General features: G+C 39.7%; 1 protein-coding gene across 6 annotated transcripts in view; it reads left to right on the top strand.

The window, feature by feature from the left end:
* The window catches only part of fbrsl1 (fibrosin-like 1), a 293,286-nt gene that overhangs the window by 192,278 nt on the left and 76,154 nt on the right, over positions 1-24,854 (top strand). For all 6 annotated transcript variants that reach the window (XM_086112254.1, XM_086112255.1, XM_086112250.1 and 3 more), the window contains exon 6: positions 32-61. In XM_086112254.1, the coding sequence (XP_085968380.1) occupies positions 32-61 (30 nt within the window). The remainder of the gene's footprint in view (positions 1-31; positions 62-24,854) is intronic.

Genomic DNA, 24,854 nt, shown 5'->3' with positions numbered 1-24,854 from the left:
ATTTCCTGTGTCTGCTTCTTTTGTCTTATAGTGTGACAGTGAGGCTGACATTGACGACAAGGTAAGACTGCTTTCCCTGTGTTTATGCACCTGGCAGAAAGTAATTTGGAAGTGAAGAGAGAAAGGGATGAATAGTTTTAAATTTACAAGACTCAAGTAAGTCATGTGGAAAACGCAGGGCTGTTTTTGTGTTTAGCATTTCTGCGCAAAAAACAATGTGGAATGTGTTGTTTTTTTTAGGGTCACGCATCCCTAAATAACTTGGAAAGTAAAGAATAGCTTGTCTGTCTTAACTTAGTATGTTGCCATCATTGCTATCATTCCGACTTGAAATACAGTACAGTATATGATAGCATATTATTGTACAGACTGCATTATATGTACACGTGTTGAAGAGCTGGTGCCAGGTGAGCATTAGCGGTAGCTTTCTCGAGTGGTTTGGATCCTATTGGGCAGACAGCACTTTTTGTGTTAGCCTTGGTTGCTCTGAGTGCCACTCTGCCCCCGCTGTCATGTGGCGTTCCACTATTTTCATTCAGTTTTCTGCCCTTGGGTTCCATCTTAAGAAAGCATATTTATTTTCACTGATATACAGATAACAATCAGATCTATGCCCCGCTTTCTCCTTGAGGCCACTTTGGTCCTGTCTGCAGGAAATCAAAGCCTGGATGGCACTAAACTTCTTGAACTTCAACCACAATAGAAGTTATTCAGTTTTGGTCCCTTGTACATCTCGCCGTGTTGACTTGGGCCCTCTGGCATCTTATCACGATTTGGGGTTTAAAGTTGTGATGTGATCTTAAATTAGGACCGGCAAATTGCTTCTGGAGTTAAATGCAAGTTTTTGTTTAAGTCCTTAGTAGAGCCTCAGAGGGAATCAAGCCTTTTCTATTACCAGTCCCTCCCTTTGGAATGACCTCCCGTTGAACACTTTACAAACCCCTCTAAGCCCATTTTCAAAAATTGTCTTAAAACACATTTTCTTTCTGGGGCTTTTGACTCATGAGAGTCTGCATCTTTTTAGTGTTTTATTGTTTGTTCTTTTTTTGACTGTCTGATTTTGCAGACATTCACCAAGACATAAACCTTTGTCACCTGTAACATCACTGAGTAAACATATGTTGGTGTTGGTATTTTGGATCTGGATTTAACCTAACCCTAAATGTGTGCCCCATGACAAAATTCAGCATTTTATTAAATGCGTGGCGTCATCAACATTGTGTATCTTATCTTCTCTTCAAATGTGTATGTAAGCTTCCTTTAAATAAGGAATACCTTTCCATCACACAAAAACAAAAAACATCCAAGTTGCTCCACTAAATTCAGTTGACCTTTACACACACTCACACCCACGCACACACACATACACGCATACGGTACAAACCACTGTTGATAAAATCACATCCTTTGTGGATATTACTCAAATAACTTTGCAAAAACAGCATTTTATTCGTTCATCCATGCAGGCATCCGTATCTTTGGGTAAATGGGGAAACGTTGGTATAGTATCTATGTGCTTTATCCAATCAAATGTTGTCATTTCATCAAGTCTTAACCATTTGACATTTGACAAATGTAGTCATTCACACAAGCCTCTGTGTATTTGTTTAGCACACACTCGGTAATGGTTGGTTGGTGGCCACCACCTGCTTATGAGATGCAGTGCCTTCAGGGAACCTCGCTACATTCTAATGCCTTTACAATTTAGCAATTACTCTCCGGTAAATGAATGAGATAGCATGCCTAATCTCCTGTAAGCTTAGCTCCCAGTTCTGTAGAACTGTCGACAGAGTTCCCTATAAATAATACATTGATAGCAGGCCCAATTTACATTAAGTGCAGCCTGGCATGTCAATATTCTTTTATCTCTTTATTGAAGCAAGGAAGGAGCAAGGCCGCAAGCTAGGTGACGCAACAGAGTCGCATAACAAGCCTGTCAGTCATCATGGATGTCCCTGGCATCCCTGCAGGGGGCAAACAAGAGACGTAGCACAAGAAGGAGGCTCTGAATATTGTGTTTCGTTTTTACCCGTATAAAAGTTACACATAGCAGTATGCACCTTGTGGCATGTTTGACTAAGATTACAAATAGCGGACACTAAATTGTGTGTTCACAAGAATACCAAAATTAACCGATTAATCGATCATCAAATTAATTGACAATGGTTTAGAGCCAAGGATGCCCAATGTACGGCTGTCATATCAGCTGCCCGCAATTCGACCCAGCCCCCAAAAAAAAAAAAACTAAAAATGACATTCGACATGAGATGCAAAATGAGTTTAAAAAGCCAAAGGTGAGCAAAGTGAGAATGGAGGTTGTAATAAGAAAATAGGTGACATTATTATATTAATACAGATAAACCATTTATGATTAAAAGAATAACAATTCATCTTTAAAACACCGTAGTGAATTAAGTGCCGTAAATTTACAGCAGTGATTTATTGCAGCCTTTAATAAGCAGAATGCTATTTTCAAAGCAGTACATGAAGTCATTTCTTGTGAGAGTTATCTGAACACATGGATCGATAAAGCTACTGTGTGACTTTTTGGCTACAACGCTGAAATTAATGTATCGTTCGGGCTTTATTAAATAATATTAGTAGGGTGCTGCAGGTTTACTGTGAGAAATCAAGTGAACCAACATCTTGGCAAAGGTTAAACCAGCAGTGGCCTTTTCATTTCTTCAGGAACAGATATTACTACAGTGCAATAAGTACAATGAAAAACATGAGCCGGTCACAGAAAATTGCTGTGAAACTTAGGGCACGGATGACATTAGTGAGACCGGCTATCATTTCACATTTCACAAAAAAAAGTGATTGAAGAGTGAAACAATAGATTCCGCTCAGTGGAACCAAAGCCTCTCATCTGTGATTGTGAATACTCAAGCTAAACCAGTCGTGATCATTTCCTACTGCTTTTTGCCAAGACAGGTGCCAGGTCTTCTAACCATATCATTTCAGTGAAAACCAACCCTCCTTTCATTGATAGCCACCTGACCACATGCTGTTTTTCACACGTTAACTTCATTCGACTGTTGTGTCCAGGTGTGCCCTCGACTAAAATTAGTGGCACCATATCTGAATAAACCAATGACACGGTGCCACAGCAAGTGCTGCTATGATCTCTGCAAGGGATGGGTTGTTGTTCTTTTTTGTTTGGGTTTTTTTTCACACTAATACCGATAACATCTTGCTTCTTGGAACTGATACAGATACCGATAACTGAAAACATGTTTTTTTTTGTATACCATATCAGTTAGGGCAGCTGAAGAAAAAAAAAACACGTTTCAATCCCACTTCCAACTAATTTAATGGGGTCAGAGGATGACATAAAAAGTGGCCAATAATGTTTTGCTACTTTCTGACCTCTTGTCATTTCAGACAGGAGGCGACAAGCAATCTCAAAAGCTCTAATGCGTTTTAGCAAAACAACCCCACTACTTCCCACTGCATGGTAACATTACATGCTCCTAAAAAAACAACAACAAAAGAACAGCAAACTGCTTGAAAATATTTCACAGACATAGTTGCCAGCCCTCCAACAGAAACTCTTCTCTCACATCGCAAATCCTCCAACAAGGTGTCTCATGCTCTGTAAGTTTTCTCCTTTTTATTCAAAAGAATCATTCCTAATACTTTTTACAAAAAATAATGGACGAGCAACTATAATTGCTGTTCAAGATTTTTTTTCCGGTCCAAAGCAAATGCTATTTAATTTCATTTGTGCTATGTTACAGTTTCAAGGTCTGTCAGACCATATTATGTTATTTAATGCCACACCTGTGTGTGTGTGTGTGGGTGTGTGTGTGTGTGTGTGTGTGTGTGGGTGTTGGTGTGTATGTGTGTGTGAGAGAGAGAGAGAGAAAGAGAGAGAGATTTGTAAGCTTGCATTTCATGGTACATAGCATAACAAGCAGTAGTAAAGATATGTTAGTTTGTTAGCTGCCACAATCAGTCAACCGAGACATACATGTCCACATTTCTCACATAATAGCCACGTGTTGTTCCGTGTGGACGTGAATGAGTTAAGAAAAAAAAATAAATAAGTGAAATCACTGGTGAAAGTAGTCATGTGTTTCGTCACGCATTTTACATAGTTGTGAGTGTTATAATATGGCTGATGTATTTTGGTCATGGTCCGGACTGATTGTGGTGTCTTACAAGCTAGCTAATACGAAGTATTTACTTATGCTTCTTACCAAACTTCCTGCATCTTATATACACATTATATACAGTCAGCCGATGCCAACCGAACTTAGGCGAGAACTGAGGTACACTGTGTTTTGGTCAGCAGATCATCGCAGGTCATAGAAACCGGTCCATTTAGGGTCTTCACTTGAATCAATTAAACCCAAACAATTAATACCGTATATTAAAATCAAATTCAGACCCGTGGCCATGTTTCCCACATAGTATATTTTAATTTATTTTCTGTTGGATTGTAAAACATGCAACACAGTAATCACTTTTTTTTTTCATTTTGATTTTAGATTGCCTATAAAAAAAATGGAAAGAACGAGTGATAGTGTTTTTGAGTCATCTCCTCTTCTGCTCAGCTTGGCAGCAAGTGTGCGTTGCTTGCTTCTTCTAGATTGAAGTGGAGCCTAGTTTGCAAAAAATCAAGCTCCCAAGACAATGACAAAAAAATATACCCTGGGTGCATCTACACATCACCAAAGGCAACCTGCCAACCACTGTTTTGTAACAGTTGGGCGGAACTCCAGAATGACCTACTCACACGCAGAAAACTAAAGATTTTCTTAGCTGCTCCACATTTGATATGTGGGCAGGCTACTAGAGGGATCCAACTATTTTTGTGCAAACATTAAGAAATACAGTGCCCATAAAATGACTCCTTGGAAGTACTCTGCTGATGTTGAAAACTGGTAACATGAAATAGTTTGTTGAAATGTGAGACGTTAAACTGCCCTCCTCCTTCGCCCTTAACCACGAAACCAGCCGATATTAACTTCAGACAAAGCTGAGACACTCTACGCGTAGATGGTCATTTTCTTTTTCTTTTTTTTTCAAGTGCCAGAAACGGAAAAAGAGTGAGATTCATCTTTTCTCCTTTTGTTCATTCACTCTACTGAAGTGTCACTGTGTCTGCTTTAGAGCCCACTTTTCCATCCTCTTTGACAACAAGATTTTTCTCTAGAATCTGTCAAATAGTACCGTCGCTGGAGGTGGCAGGCATTTTTATTGCAGCCGTCTCCGACATGTCACCATCTCAAGAGCAGTTAGTGTATTTGCATTCATTTGCTGGCGTAGCGTGCTACATACAATACGTGGTATTGAATTGCGGACAAAATTGAAGTCAGCACAGCGGTTGTGTCTGCATGTTCGTAACTGAGATAGGATAGCCTCTGTTTTGAATACATGTAAGGCAAAAATGTTAATTTGTATTTGTTTCTGTTTTGTTTTGTTTCAAGGCCTTGGAAAATCCCATCCCACATACTGTACCTATCATCAACCTTTGTCACTCTAAGGATGCAGGTCATTCTTTGAGAGTTTTGTACAACTGAGAGTTGAGTATTGTACAACAACCAGGCCACCCAGCTGTCGACCTCTGACAGTTTTTATATGGATGGGAAAAATGGACCAGCTTAATGTTTCGACACAAGTGATCATCCGTCCTCATCTCTTTAATGAAATTAGATTAAGTTCACCTGGGAAAAAGCTGAGAAAGCAGAATGCCTCACCACCCCCTTTAATCTAAAACCAATTTGCCAGTAATATTCCTTTCCCCGCAGCTTGGGATTTGCAGGCCCTGATTCAAAATGGAGGAGGATCGAGATGAGACGCGAGCTGCCTGGTTGCATTCAGCTCCCCACAGGCTCTGAGAAATTAGAACTGACACCGGCAACACAGGCCTTAATGTGGAGATGCCATTTTTTCCTCCTCTTGATGTGGACTATGTGGCTCCCTTACCCTTTGCTCGTTTTCTTTTTATTCCATCTTTCATTCACATTGGTAAAAGACCACGGGAGACGAATTACTGCATGAAAGATGAAATACTTTCCCCCTATAAGGTAATTTAGTCTCTGATCAAGATAATGTTAGGACTCCGGGACTTTATTAAGTCAGAGCACCAAGGTGAAAAGGAGTTTGGTGACTAGTCAACGATACATATAGTCAGGAATGAAGATTTGCATCAGGTGTTGTCCAGATATTCTTAATTAGAATGCTCCTGTACCAGTTCTGAAGTATGCGTACGTTGATACCCACGGCCGCAAGGGACCTCTCTGTCAACTGTGCGTCTGTGGCTGACTCTCTCCAGTTTGCAGACCAGAGCACGCTAAAGGCTTTATATGAATCAACAGTTCTTTAATGTATTCAGGACATAAACCATTGCGTGAAATTGTAATTTTTTTGAATTTGAAAAAGTATTCATTTGAAGCTAAGTCGGGAAAGACCTTTTTTTTTCTTTAAAAAAGTAGTCAATTTATGTCAAATGAAATGAAGAACGTCTGTATTATTTTTTTTGAACATAAACATAAGAACCATATTTAAGTCACGAATCAAAGTTAAACATGTACTTCCGATAAATTAGTGGAGAAACAAGTTGTCATTTTGATGTTTCGGCGGTCTTGTCACCAGCTGCTGAATTTAACAAAGTTACTTGTACTCTAACTTAAGTACTTTTAAAATCACATAACAATGAAAGTAAGTTACTTTTACAATCAAGTAATGAGTAAGGCAGAGGTGCCCATTACGTCGATCGCGATCGACCAGCAGATCACGGACTGGTCCCAAGTCGATCACGAGGAGTGTAGAGGAGAAGAAAAACAAACAACTATTTGTGAGTCTTTGTGCATGTTAGTAATATATTTTTTGTGTTAATGTACACTGCACTCTAATCATCTTATCAGTCTAATTTTCACAAAAAGTATAAAAAAAAATGAAAAGGAAATAAAGCAGGTAAATCTTTAACCTACGGTGGCGCGTGACCTGCATCACAGGAAGTTGTTCGCACTCAGTAGTCTGCAATTTCAGTTTGTGATCAGAGCTGTTGCGCTATATCTTTTATCGTTATTATTATTCTCATTCAGATTTTGTTTCGTGTACAATTCACCGAGGGCACGGGTAAACAATAGGAATCAGGAGGGCACTTTAAAACGGTACTTGTGGGCTACAATAGTAATAAAAACAGGCTGCAGGTGCGTCGCATGCCTCCGTGTCAGGCTGTTGCTCATCATGACGTGCAAGTGTATGTGTTTGCGCGTGCGGGGTAACGGGTCGATCGCGGTAGATTGGTTGATCGAAAAGTCGATCTTCGGTCCAAAATGTGTGGGCACCCCTGGAGGAAGGTAATACGGGTAGTTATATATTTTTTAAATTTAAATATTAAGCAAAATTCCATTCATGTATTGCAAATTATTGTTTATTTAGACTGCTAGTAAAACTAACGTAATTAAAATACAAAACTTTAATACTAAACAAATAAAAATACTAAACATAGGCTCAATTTATGTCATGCGCTACATTTTAAATACCGTAATGCAGTTTCAACTCCTGTCAGCAATACCAAGTTTATACAACACACATCCAGTGACGCAGTGTGAGTGCAGCCAAACAAGCAGCTAAGTGGATGAAACTCATTTTGTGTGACTGCAGTGTACTGAAATGACGTGGCACTGTGTTGTTACTTTGTCAGTGGTGTATTTGAATAACAACACAATAAGCATTTTCCACATGAGTAAAACATGTCAAATTGACTCAATATTGAGTTCAGATGTTCTGTGCCAAGTAGAATAAGACACAAATGGTTTTGTGTGCATGGAGGTAAGATTTGAGTGTTTCTGACTCCGCATAAACATAACGCTTAAGTGGGGTTTTATTCAATAAACATGGATGGACTCTAATGACTTGCACATTTCCTCTGGCTGGAAATGCAAGACTCTGTGTGTTAAGAGCTGGCACTCCGCGACTTTCCCCAACTTGACTTGGCTGAACGAGGCTGTCTAATACAGGAGGGTTTGATTTCCTTCACAACAAATGGCATATGCAATTGTGGCTAAATATAGAAGTCATTCGGGTTCAAATTTCCTTGAAGAAACATTACATCCCCTTTGGCATAGAATGGATCTCAGCCTAAATCCACTGTGGCCTTTAAATGAATATTCAGAGAGATGAACTTTCCTTCTTAGACAAGGAGGCCAGTGAGCAAAGAGCTCTGCAAACGAACACAAATTTTCTATTGCTAGCTTTTAGGGCTTTGTGCCTTTAGCCTGGAAACAAAGGTGCTCAGGTCTCATTCCTTTTTTCACCTGCAACCCATCCATACTCAAGGCTGTGCTGATGTTGAGTAATATACAACAGAGCCAAGTTGCAAGGCCAGGGCTATTTTTTAATTTTATTTCATTATTATTATTATGATTTTTTTTTTTAGAATTGTTTTACTTTTTTTATACAAAGCCATACCTCTACCCTAAATAAATACACATTCCATCTTATCATATTAACTTCTCTAATTGCTTTTCGCTAGAGTAAAATTAAACCTACCCAGTAATAAAAAAACGGCGGAAAAACACCTTCCGCTTTGCATTTCCCACTTGAGATGCACAAGATGAGTGTGTGATTGCTTACATTGTGACGTTTGACATTTAAGTAATAGAAATTAGATCAGAAGAGTACTACTGTGCATTGACCAATAGATGACAGATGATTACATTGGTCAGCAAACACTTTTTATAATTGTTTTTTTTTTTAATCAGATTGAAGTGAAACATTTGTTTATTCGTTTTTTTTTTGTGCTGATTCTGAATCTGACCTCATTTCTTTCTAACAAATCAAGTTGTAATAATAATAATAAGAACAAGAAGACAATCTGTAATGTAGTAACATATTTAGTAATATTTATGAATTAGATGTGTGTGTTTAATGCACAGCATGTTTGCATGTTTGCACTGAGGATTGAGAGGAAGAAATTTAATCTGTGCTGCATGTTATACATAAAGCATATTTGACAATAAAGATTACCTTGACCTTAAAGGTTAGGTGTAGCAAAAATCCCAGTTATAAATTAGAACGCATGCTAAAGTCCATATTGCTCAAGTTTTTCTTGGTCAAACTTAAAATGGAAAAATGAAAATATTTTTTAAAACCTGATGTGCTAGAAATAAAGTATAAACTGCTTTTAAATCACCATCTCCATCTCTGATTAAAATTTGCTGTTGAGCATTATCTTTCGAGCTAAAATTTTGTTTGTCAGGCCTCCCTCAACGTTGGAATGTGGTGCATAGTTTTAGCTTTACAACCTGTCAGTCGGTGTTCACATTTGGATAATCAATTAACAGCAGCATACGTCAAGCTGCAGATCGGCTTGCTTCAGAGATAACTGCAAGACCTGAAATCATGCAAGCATTCGCGTCACTTGGACTCTGGAGGGAATATTGTGCGGGTGAACTTCTATGAAAAGTAGAAATCTGAGAAACTGAAAGAGCATGCTCAGGGGCAGCTGCTTTCAATTAAGCCCAAATCCTCATTCGCTGCACTCCCTTATGCGCACATCTATGCTGCTTTGATCTGTACCAGTGCGTGGAAAAGGTACATGACTTGAAAGATTAGAGGTGGCAAAATAATGTTTCCTTAAGTACGATCAAGTTACTAGGGAGCAGTCACAAGTAAGTCTGAAGTCGTAACCTTCAAGTTTCAAGCAATTCCCAAATTACTGTGGGGGGAAAAAAAAAAATCAATCAAGTCGAGTAGCCACCAAATTTCAAGCACATTGAATCAAGTCTTTACTTGCTTCAAGCAGGTCGCAATTCAAGTCATACAATCTTGCTCGGTCACCCCGTATGTCCGATTGAGAAAATATATTTTTGCTGATCATAATCCAAAAATTTACAACTCTAAATATTAAAAAAAAGAGAGAGAAAAGTACTATTTCCTTAATTTGGCTTGACCCAAACCTTCCTCTCTCTGGCTACATGATCCATTACACCATTAAGTCCGCTCTGACCACCGTTGCCGCGTTTTTCACCCATGTGATTCAAAATGTAGCCACTCACAGTCCTGCACTTGCTGCAAAACATAAAACACACTTTGTGGTTCTTTTTCATCACCAAGATGTGAATTTTAGAAATTGAAATGGTAAACTCATAATCTATTCCATCCATTTTCTAACCCGCTTGTCCTCACGAGGGGGGCATGGGCATGCTGGAGCCAATCCCAGCTGTCATCGGGCAGTCTGAACTGGTTGCCAGCCAATCGCAGGGCACACACAGACAAACAACCATTGACACTCACAATCACATCTAAGGACAGTTTGGAGCAGGGGTAGGGAACTCCAGTTCCTCGAGAGCCATATCCTGACTGTTTTAGATTCCTCCCTATACCAACACACGATCAGCGCATCAGCAGGCTCTGTAGAAGGCTAAAACAATAATGATCAATTGAATCAGGTGTGTTGGATCAGAATCAGAATCATCTTTATTGGCCAAGTATGTAGAACACACAAGGAATTTGTCTCCGGTATAACACGCTGCATTAGTATCATCGTAAACAACAAATCATTGAACCATTTTAGAGTAACCAGTAGCAGTATTTGTAGTACAAGAAGAGTGACTACGTCAGTGACTGTTTAAGGAGTTAATGGCTAGAGGGAAGAAGCTGTTTAAGTGTCTACTGGATTTGGTGCGCATGGATCTGTAGCGTCTGCCTGAGGGGAGTAGCTGGAAAAGGTGGTGGGCAGGGTGCGGGGGATCCAGGAGGATTTTCCGTGCCCTTGTCTTGATTCTTGCAGTGTGCAAGTCCTCAAGAGTGGGTAGGGCGGTGCCAATGATTTTTTCCGCCGTCCTAACTGTCCGTTGAAGTCGGATTTTGTCCTTTTTTGTGGCGGCCCCAAACCAAACCGTGATGGAAGAACACAGGATTGATTCGATGACTGCCGTGTAGAACTGTCGTAGCACCTCCTGTGGCAGGCCATGCTTCCTCAGCAGCCTCAGGAAGTACATCCTACCCCTGGTTTAGAGTGTTCCATTAACCAGCCATGCGTGTTTTTGGAATGTGGGAGAAAAGCGGAGTACCCAGAGAAACCCCACTCAGACACTGGGAGAACATGCAAACCACACATAGGAAGGCCGGAATCAATCCCTGCACCTCTGCACTAGATGTGCTCACTAGTCGACCATTGTGCAACCCAAACTAACAATCCTCAGGATGGATTTAACACAAGGGTAGTGAACTCTGGTTCCTCGAGAGCCATATCCTGCCTGTTTTTGATCCCCTCCCTACATACCTGATTTAAATGATCAGCTCATCAGCAAGCTCTGTTGAGGCCTGAAATGATCATAAACAATAGAATTAAATGTGTTGGAGTAGGGAGGGATCTAAATTAGGTAGGGTATGGCTCTCGAGGAACCAGAGTTCCTGACCCCTGATTTAAGGACTTTATCCATCTGAAGAAACGAGAGAATTGTCTCAAAATTACACTATTTAGTTGGAGTTCCTGCCATCTAAGAAATGGAGTGGCCATTGTCTCCACCACAGAGTGCGTACACTTCATGAAGGTGCATGATTGGCACACTAAGGTCAATGGGAGAATCCACGCAGTCCAAAAAGTGTGCCACTTTGACTCAAGCACCTGGGAGAATATGCGGCTAAATGAATAGCGACAGCTCTGGGCGTAACCAGCCATGTCGAAGCTCCGATTGGCCGGCAACCAATTCAGGGTATACTGCAACTACTGCCCAAAGACAGCTGGGATCGTGTCCAGCACGCCTGTGACCCTTGTGAGGATAAGCAGATTGGAAGATGGATGGATGAGTTACCAGTAGCTGTAGTTAGAGTCACAAATCTGGGTTTCCCCCAAAACCTGACCTCTTAAGGTTATATGGTGAGTATCAAGTCAACATCATTGAGGGGAGACATCTGCGTAACCAAAGCAGATATGCTCGTCAGCCTGGGCTTTTGCAACTCTTTTCTATGAGGACTGTGGTGGTCCGAGCAGAACACGAGCACAGGCAGGATCAACATTCATTCATTTTCCAATCTGTTTTATCCTCACAAGGGTCGCGAGGAACATCAATAGCCACTAAGTTAATTTGACTTCATGAGTGCAGACCTGCGAAGCCTGGGATGCCCACAGCAATGCCAAGAGGAGGGAAGTAGGGATGCAGACTTTTGAGTGACATCAGCCGCTATGCTGTGAGGAAAGCAAACACATGGCACTGACGGACCGAATATGGCCCCAGTTGTTTTGCTGGGACGTGCCAAAAGAAGGGAACATGCGTCACTGGCTTTAGGGGAGCTCAGTCAACACGCAGTCAGTGCTTTAATGCCATGCACGCAATGATGCATCAGTGAGATGGCCTGAGGTCAATGGACACACTGTAAATCATGTGGCTACACACAGTGAATGTGGCAAAGCGACATGATACAGAGACACTGCCATCACCTTTGTATCTGCTGCCAGAAACGCTTATGTTATTAAGTTACAGTGACCCGATTTGTCTCTTGGCTGATACTGAAAGCAGTTCATGCTTCAAGCAATATTACTTATCATTCAACATTTAATGTCATTTTGTAGATGATCTTGCTTGTGCAAGATTTCAACTCTACATCTTAGGAGAGTCACTGATGTTGTAGTGTGGTATGTATGCCATACCCGGGTGCAGGCAGTGTGGTTTCAGTTACCGCTCAGTGACGGTGTGAACCTGAGTGTGAATGGTCGTTCACCTCTATGCGCTCTATATTCAGAGATAGCACAACAGCGCTCGAGCGTAAAATCTGATGTTTCCTGATTTTCGTGTCAACACAGGCCTTGATGCACTGGTCTGGGAATTCCATTCCTCTCTATGTGCCATACTGAGCATTCCGGCATATTGAGAGCATTTCCTTTGACATACGCCCAGTGCACCTGACAGGATGTTGTCTGAAAGTAGACTAAACGTACTCAAACCAGGTCTAACCATTGGCACATATAGCATAAGATGATTTTTTTGTGAATTTGATCGAGTTGCAGGCAGACCTATTCTGACCTGACCTGACACCGTGAAATCCCTAATACCGGTACTTGGGTTTTTCAGAGGTTGGTGTGAGTATTAAGTAAAGATGTCACCATAAAGTTTGGTGACCGTCAATCACAGTTTTGGCACATTTAGATTCCTACATTACGTGTTTAGAAGTGCTTTAAAAGGATGAGCGTGTGTGTGTGTGTGTGTGTGTGTGTGTGTGTGAGTGTGTGTGTGTGTGTGTGTGTGTGTGTGTGTGTGTGTGTGTGTGTGTGTGTGTGTGTGTGTGTGTGTGTGTGTGTGTGTGTGTGTGTGTGTGTGTGTGTGTGTGTCTCATGTCTATGCGCCAGGAAGCGGAAGTTTCACCTATTTTGTGATTGGTAAAGAAAACCATCATACATGCAAAAAGAACTACCATGTGTGTGTTATTCATTTAATTTTAATGTCTTAAATAGCTTTCATCATTTCGCTTAACTCACATGAACATCCGGCCATGCACATTCAGCCAATTACAGATGCAACCAGCAGGCAGGCGTGTATTTTGAAAAAAAACACGGAAGTGACACTATGTACTAATCATTTGCTAAACAAGGATACGAGATACACTGCTATTATGCCGAACATGAGTTGAGCTATTCTCGCAATGTGATTACATATAAAGTCATTATAGTTTATGTAGATACAGCAGCCAAACGGCTTTCTCACGTACACAGCACATACATGCCAAGTTAAAAGTGGATGATGTGGAGCAAAATAATCATTATGGTCTGTGGGTGCATGCATATATATAACTGTTGGAACTATATATAAATATATATACACTGTGTGTATATATATACAGTATATATATATATATATAGTCCAGAGGATGAGGCGCCGGAAGAGGGACCATCATGGCCCTACACGGGATGTACCACCGGACCATAACTGAAGTGGCTGATCTCAAGAAGTCCTATCAGTGGCTAAAGAAGGCTGGCCTGAAGGACAGCACAGAGGCACTCATCCTCAGATGAGTGCCTCAGGCTCTGAGCTCTGGTGCTTAGAGCCTGCTCAGGAGCAGGTTCTGAGCACCAGAGCCATTGAGGCCCAGGTATACCACACCAGACAAGACCCAAGGTGTAGGTTGTGCAAAGAGGCACCTGAGACGATCCAACACATAACTGCAGGGTGTAAGATGCTGGCAGGGAAAGCCTACATGGAACGCCATAACCAGGTGGCTGGCATAGTCTACCGAAACATCTGTGCGGAGTATGGACTGGAAACCCCAAGGTCAAAATGGGAAACACCCCCGAAGGTGGTGGAGAATGACAGAGCGAAGATCCTGTGGGACTTCCAGATCCTGTGGGACTTCCAGATCCAGACTGACAAGATGGTAATGGCGAACCAACCGGATATCGTGATCATTGATAAAGGGCAGAGGAAAGCCATTGTAGTGGATGTAGCGGTCCCAAGTGATGGAAAAATCAGAAAGAAGGAACACGAGAAACTCGAGAAATACCAAGGGCCCAGAGAGGAGCTGGAGAGAGCCTGGAAGGTCAAGGTGACATTCGTGCCTGTGGTGGTCGGAGCACTCGGGTCAGTGACCCCCAAACTAGATGAGTGGTTGCAACAGATCCCGGGAACAACATCGGACATCTCAGTCCAGAAATGTGCACTGCTGGGAACAGCAAGGATACTGCGCATAACCTTCAAGCTTCCTGGCCTCTGGTAGAGGACCCGAGCTGAATGAGGGACGGACACCACCCAAGGGGAGAGACGATGATTTTTTTTTTCATAGATATATATTTTTTTTTTTAAAGAAATCTTTCACAGCTGGCATCAAGATTATTATCCAATTACTTCTGGTTGTGATCCTATCCACATATGGTTGGCATCATGGCTGCTGTATTCACTCTTTATTTCAAATGGCTACTCTTAAATAACATTACGGTAATCAGGCAGCTCAAGGCGCACGCCAAAATTACCCACCCGTATTCAAAACTAACAGACACGGACCTTGGTTTGCTTTGATGTGGTGGTGTTTCGCCCAAAAAGGAAACAGGAGAGGTTTCGCAATTAAAAAAAAAAAAAAAAAACAGGGTCAGTCTTGGCTTGGCCTATTTTTTTTTTTTTACCTCTTTCATCCACTTTCCCTTAAAAGAGCACTAGACAAATCCAAGTTCTTCTTATTGTTCACGAGAACAAGCAAAAACAAAACAAACAAACAAAAAGATGATCATTTTCTTACTTGGCCATGCTTCCAACCCGCAAACTTTTTATGCACCCAAGAAGTTTTCTCACTTTGGAGTTGACCTGACTTTTGAAGCAAGAGGTGCACTTGGTATCTACAAATGCCTGCAAATAAATAAATACATAAATATTGGGAGTATTAAGTCTGGGTAGTACTGGAAGGTAGCCTGAGGGTGGTAAGTGTTGTGTCTGACAGCAGTGAGCACTTTGATCAGAGGGCCCCTGTCTGAAGATCGTTTCCACATCTGCACAGGGGGAACGAGCTGTAAACTGCCAAGAAGCATTTTAATGACAGTTGGATTATAAAATGAAAGCAGGCTCCAGATGGCAGGCAGTGCAGCGGCTGTGGTTCTGGGGGAGGCTGTTTAAACTCTTTTTTTATTGCTAAAATACAGGGTGAAAAATTGCGCAGGGCTTATTAGGCATCCCACTGTGATGTTGCTCTGCTCGCCAAGCTGTTCGCTATGGCCACCTTCCAAGCATGCATCTATAAATTTTTATCTCCACCTTTAAATCTTAAAGATTCATGTCTGTTAAGTTCACCCAGGCTTCATCAAACCTCCACATTAGCGTTGTCCTTCGAAAGCTTTCAGCTCAATTAGTTTTTTGTTCTTTTTTTGGACCAAAGTGGTACCCCATACAACTCAAACCAAGACTTAGTCTTCAAGTTACTTCATACCTTGATGATTTTATGACTTTGTACTTTTGCTATCCAAGTGAGTAAGATGAAGCTGGCCTTATGAATAAAAGACTGCTTGTTTTCCATGTGGGTGTTGTACAAGCAGTACAAGGAAGACAACATGGGCATTGACACTTCATAACTTGCTCCAATAATGACCAGAAAGGAGACTCACTCAGTCATACTTAGTTTGTACTCACTACCAAATTAAAGCCTTAATTCATTTATTGGGGATCTGGGGTTAATCGAAGAGGTCCTACAAGAAGATGTCTGCCAAGACTGGAGTAACGAGTTCCCTTTTATGATATCATATGTGCGCTTTCTAAATGATATATGTGACTCTTACTACAATATAAAGCAGTGGCGGTCTTAGCTTGAATGACGCCCTCTGCGATACTTCGCTTTGCCCCCCCCGCCCCGTTGCCCTTCCTTCTTTAAAATACTGTATGTTGAATTACTGTTTTTATAATTCAGGGAGAATACAGCAGCAGCACACAATAAAGAGCATACTGTATTACTGCTTGCATTACAAATTAAACATTAAGAGAACCTAATTGCTTTACTTATATTCCCACCATGACAACTTCGTTTGTGATGAGAAATAAGATTTCCATGCACTCATAGTTCTTATGGCAATAGTGAGCATTGGCCGCAAACATGAAGGAATTCCTGACTTCGCCCCAGAGGTTTTGAGGAGAATATACCCGTTGGAAGACAAGAAGACGTGTGGCTTATTAATTCGAGTTTCTTGTATTATATGAGCTGTTGGGATGTTTTATGGGCAAAAATCATGTTGACGCCTGGCTTGTGCAGTCCTGCTTGCTATCCTGAACAAAGTGGCCAGCAATTCCTGATAAAAACATCTCAATACTTGAAGATTGGGGGAAAAAACCTGCTGATGTAGTTTGCTTGCTTGTGGTAGCTAGTAAAATGTCAATGATTGTGTAATCTTTGACCAAGTTTTGACCAAAACATGAGGGCTAATTAGTGAACTAACATAATGAGCTTATTAGACATGAGACTATCGGTCTTCATTGAACTCAAGTATTGACATGGATGAATTTGCTCTGGTAATACTTCTTTTGAATCTTTTGAAGAAGACAGTACTTTTGCATGGAGGACAGACCCAAAGAGTCCGAGCTGGATAATTTGTTCTTTTTCTATTAAAATTTTAAAGTGGCCCTTATATTCACATAAAAATACATAAACACATAAAAATGTTTCCACTATCATACCTAACCAGTTTTAATGTGTAATAATACCTACTGTTCATCACTCGATGGCAGACATCGCACATTTCTTGTGCGTCAACTGAGTTTTTTTTTTTTTGTCCACCTGTTGTCGTCTGTTCAGCCTCTTTTGTCTCCCAGTCAGCCCCTCAACCATTTGTTCAGGTGGTCCCCGTTGGCTCGTTACTTTGCTCGTATTAATGCTGCACTCGGCGAACCCTGACCTCACAGCGTTTGAGGCGAATGTCAACAACAAAGATGGCTGATTCCGATAAATCATTTGTTGTACTGGTTCATCACACCACATTTTTTCTAGTGTTTCTTAGTTACTTTGAGTTTGAATTTATTATTGTTTTTAGGACTTTGATGATTTGGTGCTCTGATTTTTCCCAGTACCCTTGGTAGCAGTTTTGTTTTTGGAGATGCACGCGTTATTCAGTCCGCCTGTACTCGTTCGTGCCTTGGTTCTCCTTCTTCCCTGCATTTGGGTCCACCTCTTGCCTGCTCACTTTGCCATGCCGCACTATGACATATGCGGACGGAAAATCTAACTTGTTATCCATGACTGCAAGTACTTCTCCTTGGCCTTGAATGAAAGTACAGTACACGTGATAAGATGTCAGCCACGTGCGGATTTTCACAGGAACCGTTGACAGTTTATTGGACGTGCATGAGGATTTGCTCAAATGTGCGTTCTCCAAAAATACAGACACATTTAATGACATTAATAGTGTTGTAAACGCATATGGTGAACAAGTGGGTATCGTTGTGGATGGCTCAGTGTCTTCACCAGCAGTGCAGAGGGAACTGCTGCCCTATCCTGCACTGCATCGTGCAAGTCAGTGAGTTGGGCTATTCATTTGGGAATTTTCGAATGAAATGGAGGAAAAAAATGTGTAATATTACATTTTTTGAGTGAGTTGATCTTTGTGGGAAATAAAATGCTCCGAATTCGTTTTTGCACTGATTTTCCATTGAGTGTGACGGTTTGCTGTGTAGCAGTTTTGTGCTTTCAGTGGGAATTATGCAGCATAGCCCTTTGCGCTGTTGGGGGGGGCTGGGGGTGGGGGGACAATCTTAGTATGTGGTTATTTTTCTATATGAAGAATGGAACTTTTACGCATGAATGTGAGCATGAACTAAATTAAGATACTGTGATATGCATCAGTACATTGGAAGAACAGGCATTGAAATGCATCTTATTTTAAATGGCATTTATGTCTTATATGCGGTTATGCAGCGCGCCTTCCTATGGTTGTGCTGGCAAATAAACAAATAAATAAATAACATAAAGTGCCCCCTTGTCCATCCCTAGCCTACAAGATTTAGGCACTACATAGCCACTACTGCCACACACCAGTAGCATTGCCTCTGCCCCTGTCCTGTCCGTGTCACCTTTTGTCCTACTTGCTACCTACTTATTCTGTTCCTTGACAGGAACACCCTGAGTGGGTGTGGCAATGCATTTCCGTCCCTGTCTAACATTAGAGTAATTGTATGCTTGTGTTAGTCGGCTTTTGTTGTGCTTTTTATTAATTCTTTATTCATTCTTTGCTTGTTCTGTTCGACTACATTCCCAATAAATATCACGATACGAACAAATACAAAGAGAGTGTTTCAAACGCCCCTGTTGTACAAAAAAAAAAACCGTCCATCCAACTATCATCATCATTCTGCATGACCAAGCATTTGAACAGGACAGCTTTAAAAATAATAAAATATAATGAGAGTGAATAACAACAACAACAACAGTAATAATAATCCTCATCATCCTTAATCATCCTCATCATTGTAATGTCTTTCAAAGGTCATGATTTTGTTCTTTTTACCTAGATGGCAGCTAATGCAGAAATTCCGTTTGCTTGAGTTGTAATTGAAAACCAGAGAGTACATCATTGCAATAATATGGATCAGTGAAAGCCATCCTGACTCCGTCAAAATGAACATGTCACACATCTGCAGATTGTGCTCTTCGCAGTTGATAAGTGCTCTTGGGCCTGCTCTCACTTCTAATTTAAAATCAATTTAAACGGATAGGGTGTTGCCTTAAACACACCATTGTGATGGCCTAACCCAAAGCGGACAGTGTTATTTTCTTCTTTGAGAAAACAGGCAAGGCCAATTTAGATTCCATAACTATCACTTTGAAGCTGAGCCGCCGCAGCCCAATTCCACCTCCACGCCTCCCTGTGGCATCAAACACAATTACTGTCGACGTCACATCAAATTACAAGTGTTGGTTTGTTTATTTGGCTCATTATGTGACGTAAAAACTGCCATCTTCCACCTAAGAAACATCCCTTCCCATTTGCTCTCCTCATACTGCACTCAGAGGCAGACGGCAACCTAATGGCCCCATTTGTAATTACGATTGAAGAAAATTTTGAGTTGTTGGACGTGTTATAATTTGACAGACAGGTTGCCGCCTTGCATGGGACCTTGACTCTTCCACAACAAATCTCTCCCTTCAACCATGCCTCCCACCTCTTTTCTCTTTGTCGTAATTTGATTCCTTTCTTCCCTCCGTGGAGAATAGTCAAAAAGAAAGGTGACGGGAGACATGCTTTTGGCACATTGTGCCACTCAAAGCTACTGCTGCTGTCATTTCTTTTCTTTTGCACAGCCCCCATACCCGGCTCACCTCCCTTCACTCTCTCTCTCTCTCTGCCTTCACATGGATCCCATAGGATAGAATACGGAAAGTATCTCACAGCATCCAGATGCGTTTGAAGTGCAGGACAGATGGGGAGGGGGGGGGGCCTCTAGAGACTGTAAAAAATGAATCAAGACGAGTAATAGGAGAGATGTTTTGAATCCTCTCTCCCATAAGTTATTTATCAGTGGCCCTTAGTGGTGAAGGAAGACTTCAGAGTGCTGCCTTAATGTAGCATCTGATGACTGGTCGGGGGCTGTTCCAGGAAGCGCTGCTGTAAAACAGAAGGGGAACATTAGCAGGAAAGTCTCATAGGGCCCAAGCAAAGGAAAGGAACTACATTCAGGGCTTCTCGTTCCCAGCATGCAACACAGGGCACAAAAGCAAGGTGTACAACAAAATGTCCCGGAGCCCCCCCAGCTGCAAGCGATGTTGCACAATGTACAGAGCAAGACATTGTATTCTGTAATTCCCAGGTGGAAAGACACGTTTGTGTAGACTCGGCGCTTCAAATGCATTTTATGATAAATAACACAAAGCCGAAACAAATTAGAAAGGGTACAATACTCACTTAGCACGTAATTAGTGGAAACATGAAAGGTGGTTTTAATTGATTTGCAAAGTAATTACCTACGGCAAGGTCAGATGTCTTTGTTTGTTTTTTAGTTGGGGTTTTTACAACAAGACATTAATTGTTGTTTTCCTAAAAAAAATCTTTACATTAATTTACAATTGCACTAATGGTTGGATTGTATCAATGTATTGTATGGCATTCTGATATAATAAAGTACTGCAGCAATGAGTAACGCTTCACTCTCACAATCACATGCAATACAAACCACACACAAACGGCACCCCTTCACTGCGTCAAAGAGAATCGTCATTTCTTTTACAATAGATGCTTTGGGGATGTTAATTAATAATGGAGCATTGCATAGACTTTGAGGCACTAGACATCCGCCATCATGAATGCCAGTAATGGCTCGAGTCGACCAGGGACATGTCTGATCACAGGAGACTAATGGCCTCTGAACTGATCACCGGAGCTAATAAAGACTAGCTAATGACACCGCTGCTTCGTTTGTGTTAATTGCTCTCCTCGGACCCCCGTTGTGGTCTGTCTCTCCTGAGTTACATTTGCAGACCTGAAAAAAGGTGTGCCCTCTGGTGCCTTTTCGAGTTTTTAGATCAAGACACACACGTTACCTATGCATCTTGATGTGATTCAGGCCTGCTTGTAAATAAAATATCCATATGATTATAAAATGACAGCAAAAAAAAAAAGGAAAAAAATGTTATGTTAGCATTAAAGGTGCAAAGGGACAAAATGAAAAAAAAAATATTTCTAATGAATTATTTTAAAATCAATATCACTCCTGCATTAAATGGTTTTAGGATTTGATTTCAATTTATAATCTATTCTCCCAAATTTCCACTCTCACTCATTGAAATTCAATGTTCTTGTTCATAAACATCTTTTCAAACCTTTAATTTATTCCCTCTCTGTCTCCCAAAACTATTTTAGTCCAAGATAAGCATTATATGTACATACAGTGTGATTTCAGCCAAGTCATCCCTTATTTTGGTGTTATTTTCATTCATGTAAATCAAATTGGGAGACAGACCTTGCAAACATTACCGATTTGTCTTACTGTTTATTGTGCATGTTAAATTGCTCCATGTACAGCACTTTGTATGCAGCGATAGCTGTTTGAAAGTGCTCTATAAATACTGTTGACTTGACTTGACAAACACATACGCAATAATTTCTCCAATAGTCGCGCAAGTGTGACTTCTAGTCCAGTATAATACCGTATTGATTTCTGTGTATCTATATATTTTTGAAACATTGTTGTACATACACTCCCATGGTCCGCTAAGCAAGATGTGAGTTTGATATTGAACACACTTGGCGAATCAGCAGCATTAACATGTCTTTCCCATGTCAAAAAATGTTAGCGCTGATTTGTTTGTTTGTTTGTTTGTTTGTTTGTTTATTGAACATAAAACATATATACAGTAATAATTTGACAGAAAATAAGGTAGATAAAAAAAGTAAAAAGAAAGAAATCAATCTTCATTCAACACAGTTATTATGTTCAAGGGAGTAGGAAGAAGTAAAAAACTTATCTAGTCCTACCCCGTTATGTGATTGTATCTAATAAATCATTTTTATATCAATCAGAAAAGTAAGAAGAAAGAAGTCTCCATTAAGGCTCATACTTTACCCTTAACCGTGATATTTTTACAACTTTTGGTTTGTATCGGGATTATATACTTCCACACCCTGACACTCTTGTGTCAATTTTCTCTTAAATTCATAATGGATATTTATATACCTTTCTCTATTTATCAACTTAGTTCTGATTTATCATTATATTTAATGTTTTGAATTTATCATTTTAACTCTGATTGATGTAGGTTGTTTGTACTATTTTTTTGAATTTGTTTTTTAACTCAGCAAGCGATTTACTCATTTTCAGGTCCGTTTCGAGATTATTCCACAGATTAACACCTTTGATAGATACACTTCTTTGCTTGATGTTTGTTCTTGTTTTGAGTTTTTTGAATAAGTTGGTACCTCTTAAATCATAGCTGCTTTCTCGAATTTCGAAAAACTTCTGAATGTTTTGGCAGAGCAGGTTATTGTGTGCTTTGTACATTAATTGGGCGATTTTAAAGTCAACCAGGTCATAAAATTTCATCGTATTTAATTTGATAAATAGTGGATTTGTGGGTTCCGTATATTTTGATCTATTAATAATTCGAATTGCTTTTTTTTGTAGGTTGAGAATAGGGAGTGTGTTTGTTTTGCAGGCATTTCCCCATATTTCCACACAGTAGGTCATATATGGTAATAATAATGAAGTGTACAATGTGTACAAAGATCTCTTATTTAGCACTTCCTTGGTTTTGTAGAGGATCCCTACGGTTTTGGCTATTTTTCTTTTTACGTTATCGATATGTGGCTTCCAACATAGTTTTGAGTCTATTACTAATCCGAGAAACTTGGTTTCATACGCTCTTTCTATCTCAATTGAGTTTACCATAATTTTAGCTTGGTGTTTGATTGGTCTTGTGCCAAAAACAATTAACTTCGATTTTTTCAGGTTAAGTGACAATTTATTTCTGTCGAACCAGTTTTTTAATTTGTTTAATTCGTTTTCTACGGTTGTCAGGAGCTGTTTCAGATTTATTCCAGAACAGTAGAAAGTTGTATCATCAGCAAATAGGACACATTTAAATTGTTTTGAGACCTTGCAGATATCATTTATATATAAGATGAATAGTTTTGGACCAAGCACTGACCCCTGAGGAACTCCGTGAGTGATTTTTAGTTGATTAGTTTTTTTATTGTTGAGTTGCACGTACTGATATCTGTTTTCTAAATAACTTTTTATCCATTTATAAGCTACACCTCTAATGCCATATCTTTCTAGTTTTTTCAATAATATACTGTGATCTATTGTGTCAAAAGCTTTTTTTAGATCTAGGAAAACCCCAACAGTAAATTCTTTGTTGTCTATATTAGTGGCTATTGCTTCCACAAACTCCATAACTGCCATTGAGGTGGTCCGCTTTTCCCTGAAGCCATATTGATTCTCACTTAACAGCGCATGCTTTTGTATAAAGCTATCAAGTCTGCGAGAAAATAGTTTTTCTAATATTTTTGAAAATTGTGGTAGTAGTGATATTGGTCTATAATTTGTAAACCGATGTCTTTCTCCACTTTTATAGATTGGAATAACTTTAGCAATTTTCATTTTTGATGGAAAGATACCAGCTTTGAATGACAGGTTGCATATGTGCGTGAAAGGTCGCACTACATATTCTATAATCTGCTTTATTATTGTCATGTCAATATTAAAGCAATCAGTTGACTTTTTATTTTTAAAAGTTTTTATAATATTTGATACTTCTTCTTGTTTTACAGCAGTAAGGAACATCGTGGAGGAGTTTTTTTCTACATATCTATCTATTTCAAACAAGTTTGTTGGATCAGGAATTTGTTTTGCTAGGTTACTGCCGATGTTGACAAAATACTCATTAAATTCAGTTGCTATTTCTGCAGTTTTTTCCAAAATAGTATTTTTGCCTTTGATAAAATACTCTGGATAATCCATTTTTTTAGGACTATTTCTGATTACTTGGTTAAGTATCTTCCATATTTCTTGTGTGTTACTTTTATTCTGCTCTAATAGTGCATGATAATGATCTCTTTTACTGGTTCTTATAATATTTACTAGTTTATTTTTATAGGTCTTATATTTTTTTTCTGCTTCTTCAGTTCTCAATTTTAAAAACAATTTATATAAATTGTTTTTCTTTTTACATGCGTTTTCTATGCCTTTCGTTATCCATGGCTTACTTGGGTCTTTATACTTTTTGGAGACTTTAGTTAATGGAAAATGTTTATCATATAAGGAGATTATGGTAGACTGAAATACTTCAAACGCTGTATTTGGGTCTTCGTTTGAATAGACCTCGGTCCAGTTTTGTTTTTCTAGGTCTTGCTTAAAGGCGTCGGTGGAGCGTTGGGTTCTTAGTCTTATTTCTGTTATGCGAGTTGTTGACTTAGCTTTTCTATCAAAATAATTATGAAAAACTGCAAAAACAGGTAGGTGGTCACTTATGTCATTAATGAGAAGTCCACTTTCCATTTTATGGTCAATCTTATTTATAAATATGTTATCTATTAATGTGGCCGTGTCAACTGTTATTCTGCTAGGTTTCAGGATTACTGGGAAAAAGCTGTTGCTGTACATAGTATTTATGAAGTCGGTTGTTTTTTTGTGTCCATTTGGGTTTAATAAGTCAATGTTAAAGTCACCACATATTATTCGTGTTTTCTTATCGTTGTTGTAACTGAGCATATCTGTTAGTTTTTTATTGAATGTGTCAATACATGATCCTGGTGTCCTATAGATGCAACTTATGATGATATTTGATGCCTTTTTATTATGTATTTCAATGGTTAGACATTCCATTAGGTTTTCTATTGTGTTTGTCAATCTCTCGATTTTACTGCATTTAAGTGCTTTGTCTACATATATTGCAACCCCCCCTCCTTTTTTGTTTTCCCTATTAGTTGCAAACATTTCATA

This window comes from Hippocampus guttulatus, chromosome 5, assembly GCF_054856545.1.
Source record: "Hippocampus guttulatus isolate MCC_2025c chromosome 5, RoL_Hgut_1.0, whole genome shotgun sequence".
NCBI classification, from domain to species: domain Eukaryota; kingdom Metazoa; phylum Chordata; class Actinopteri; order Syngnathiformes; family Syngnathidae; genus Hippocampus; species Hippocampus guttulatus.
This window is presented reverse-complemented; position numbering and strand designations above follow the sequence as displayed.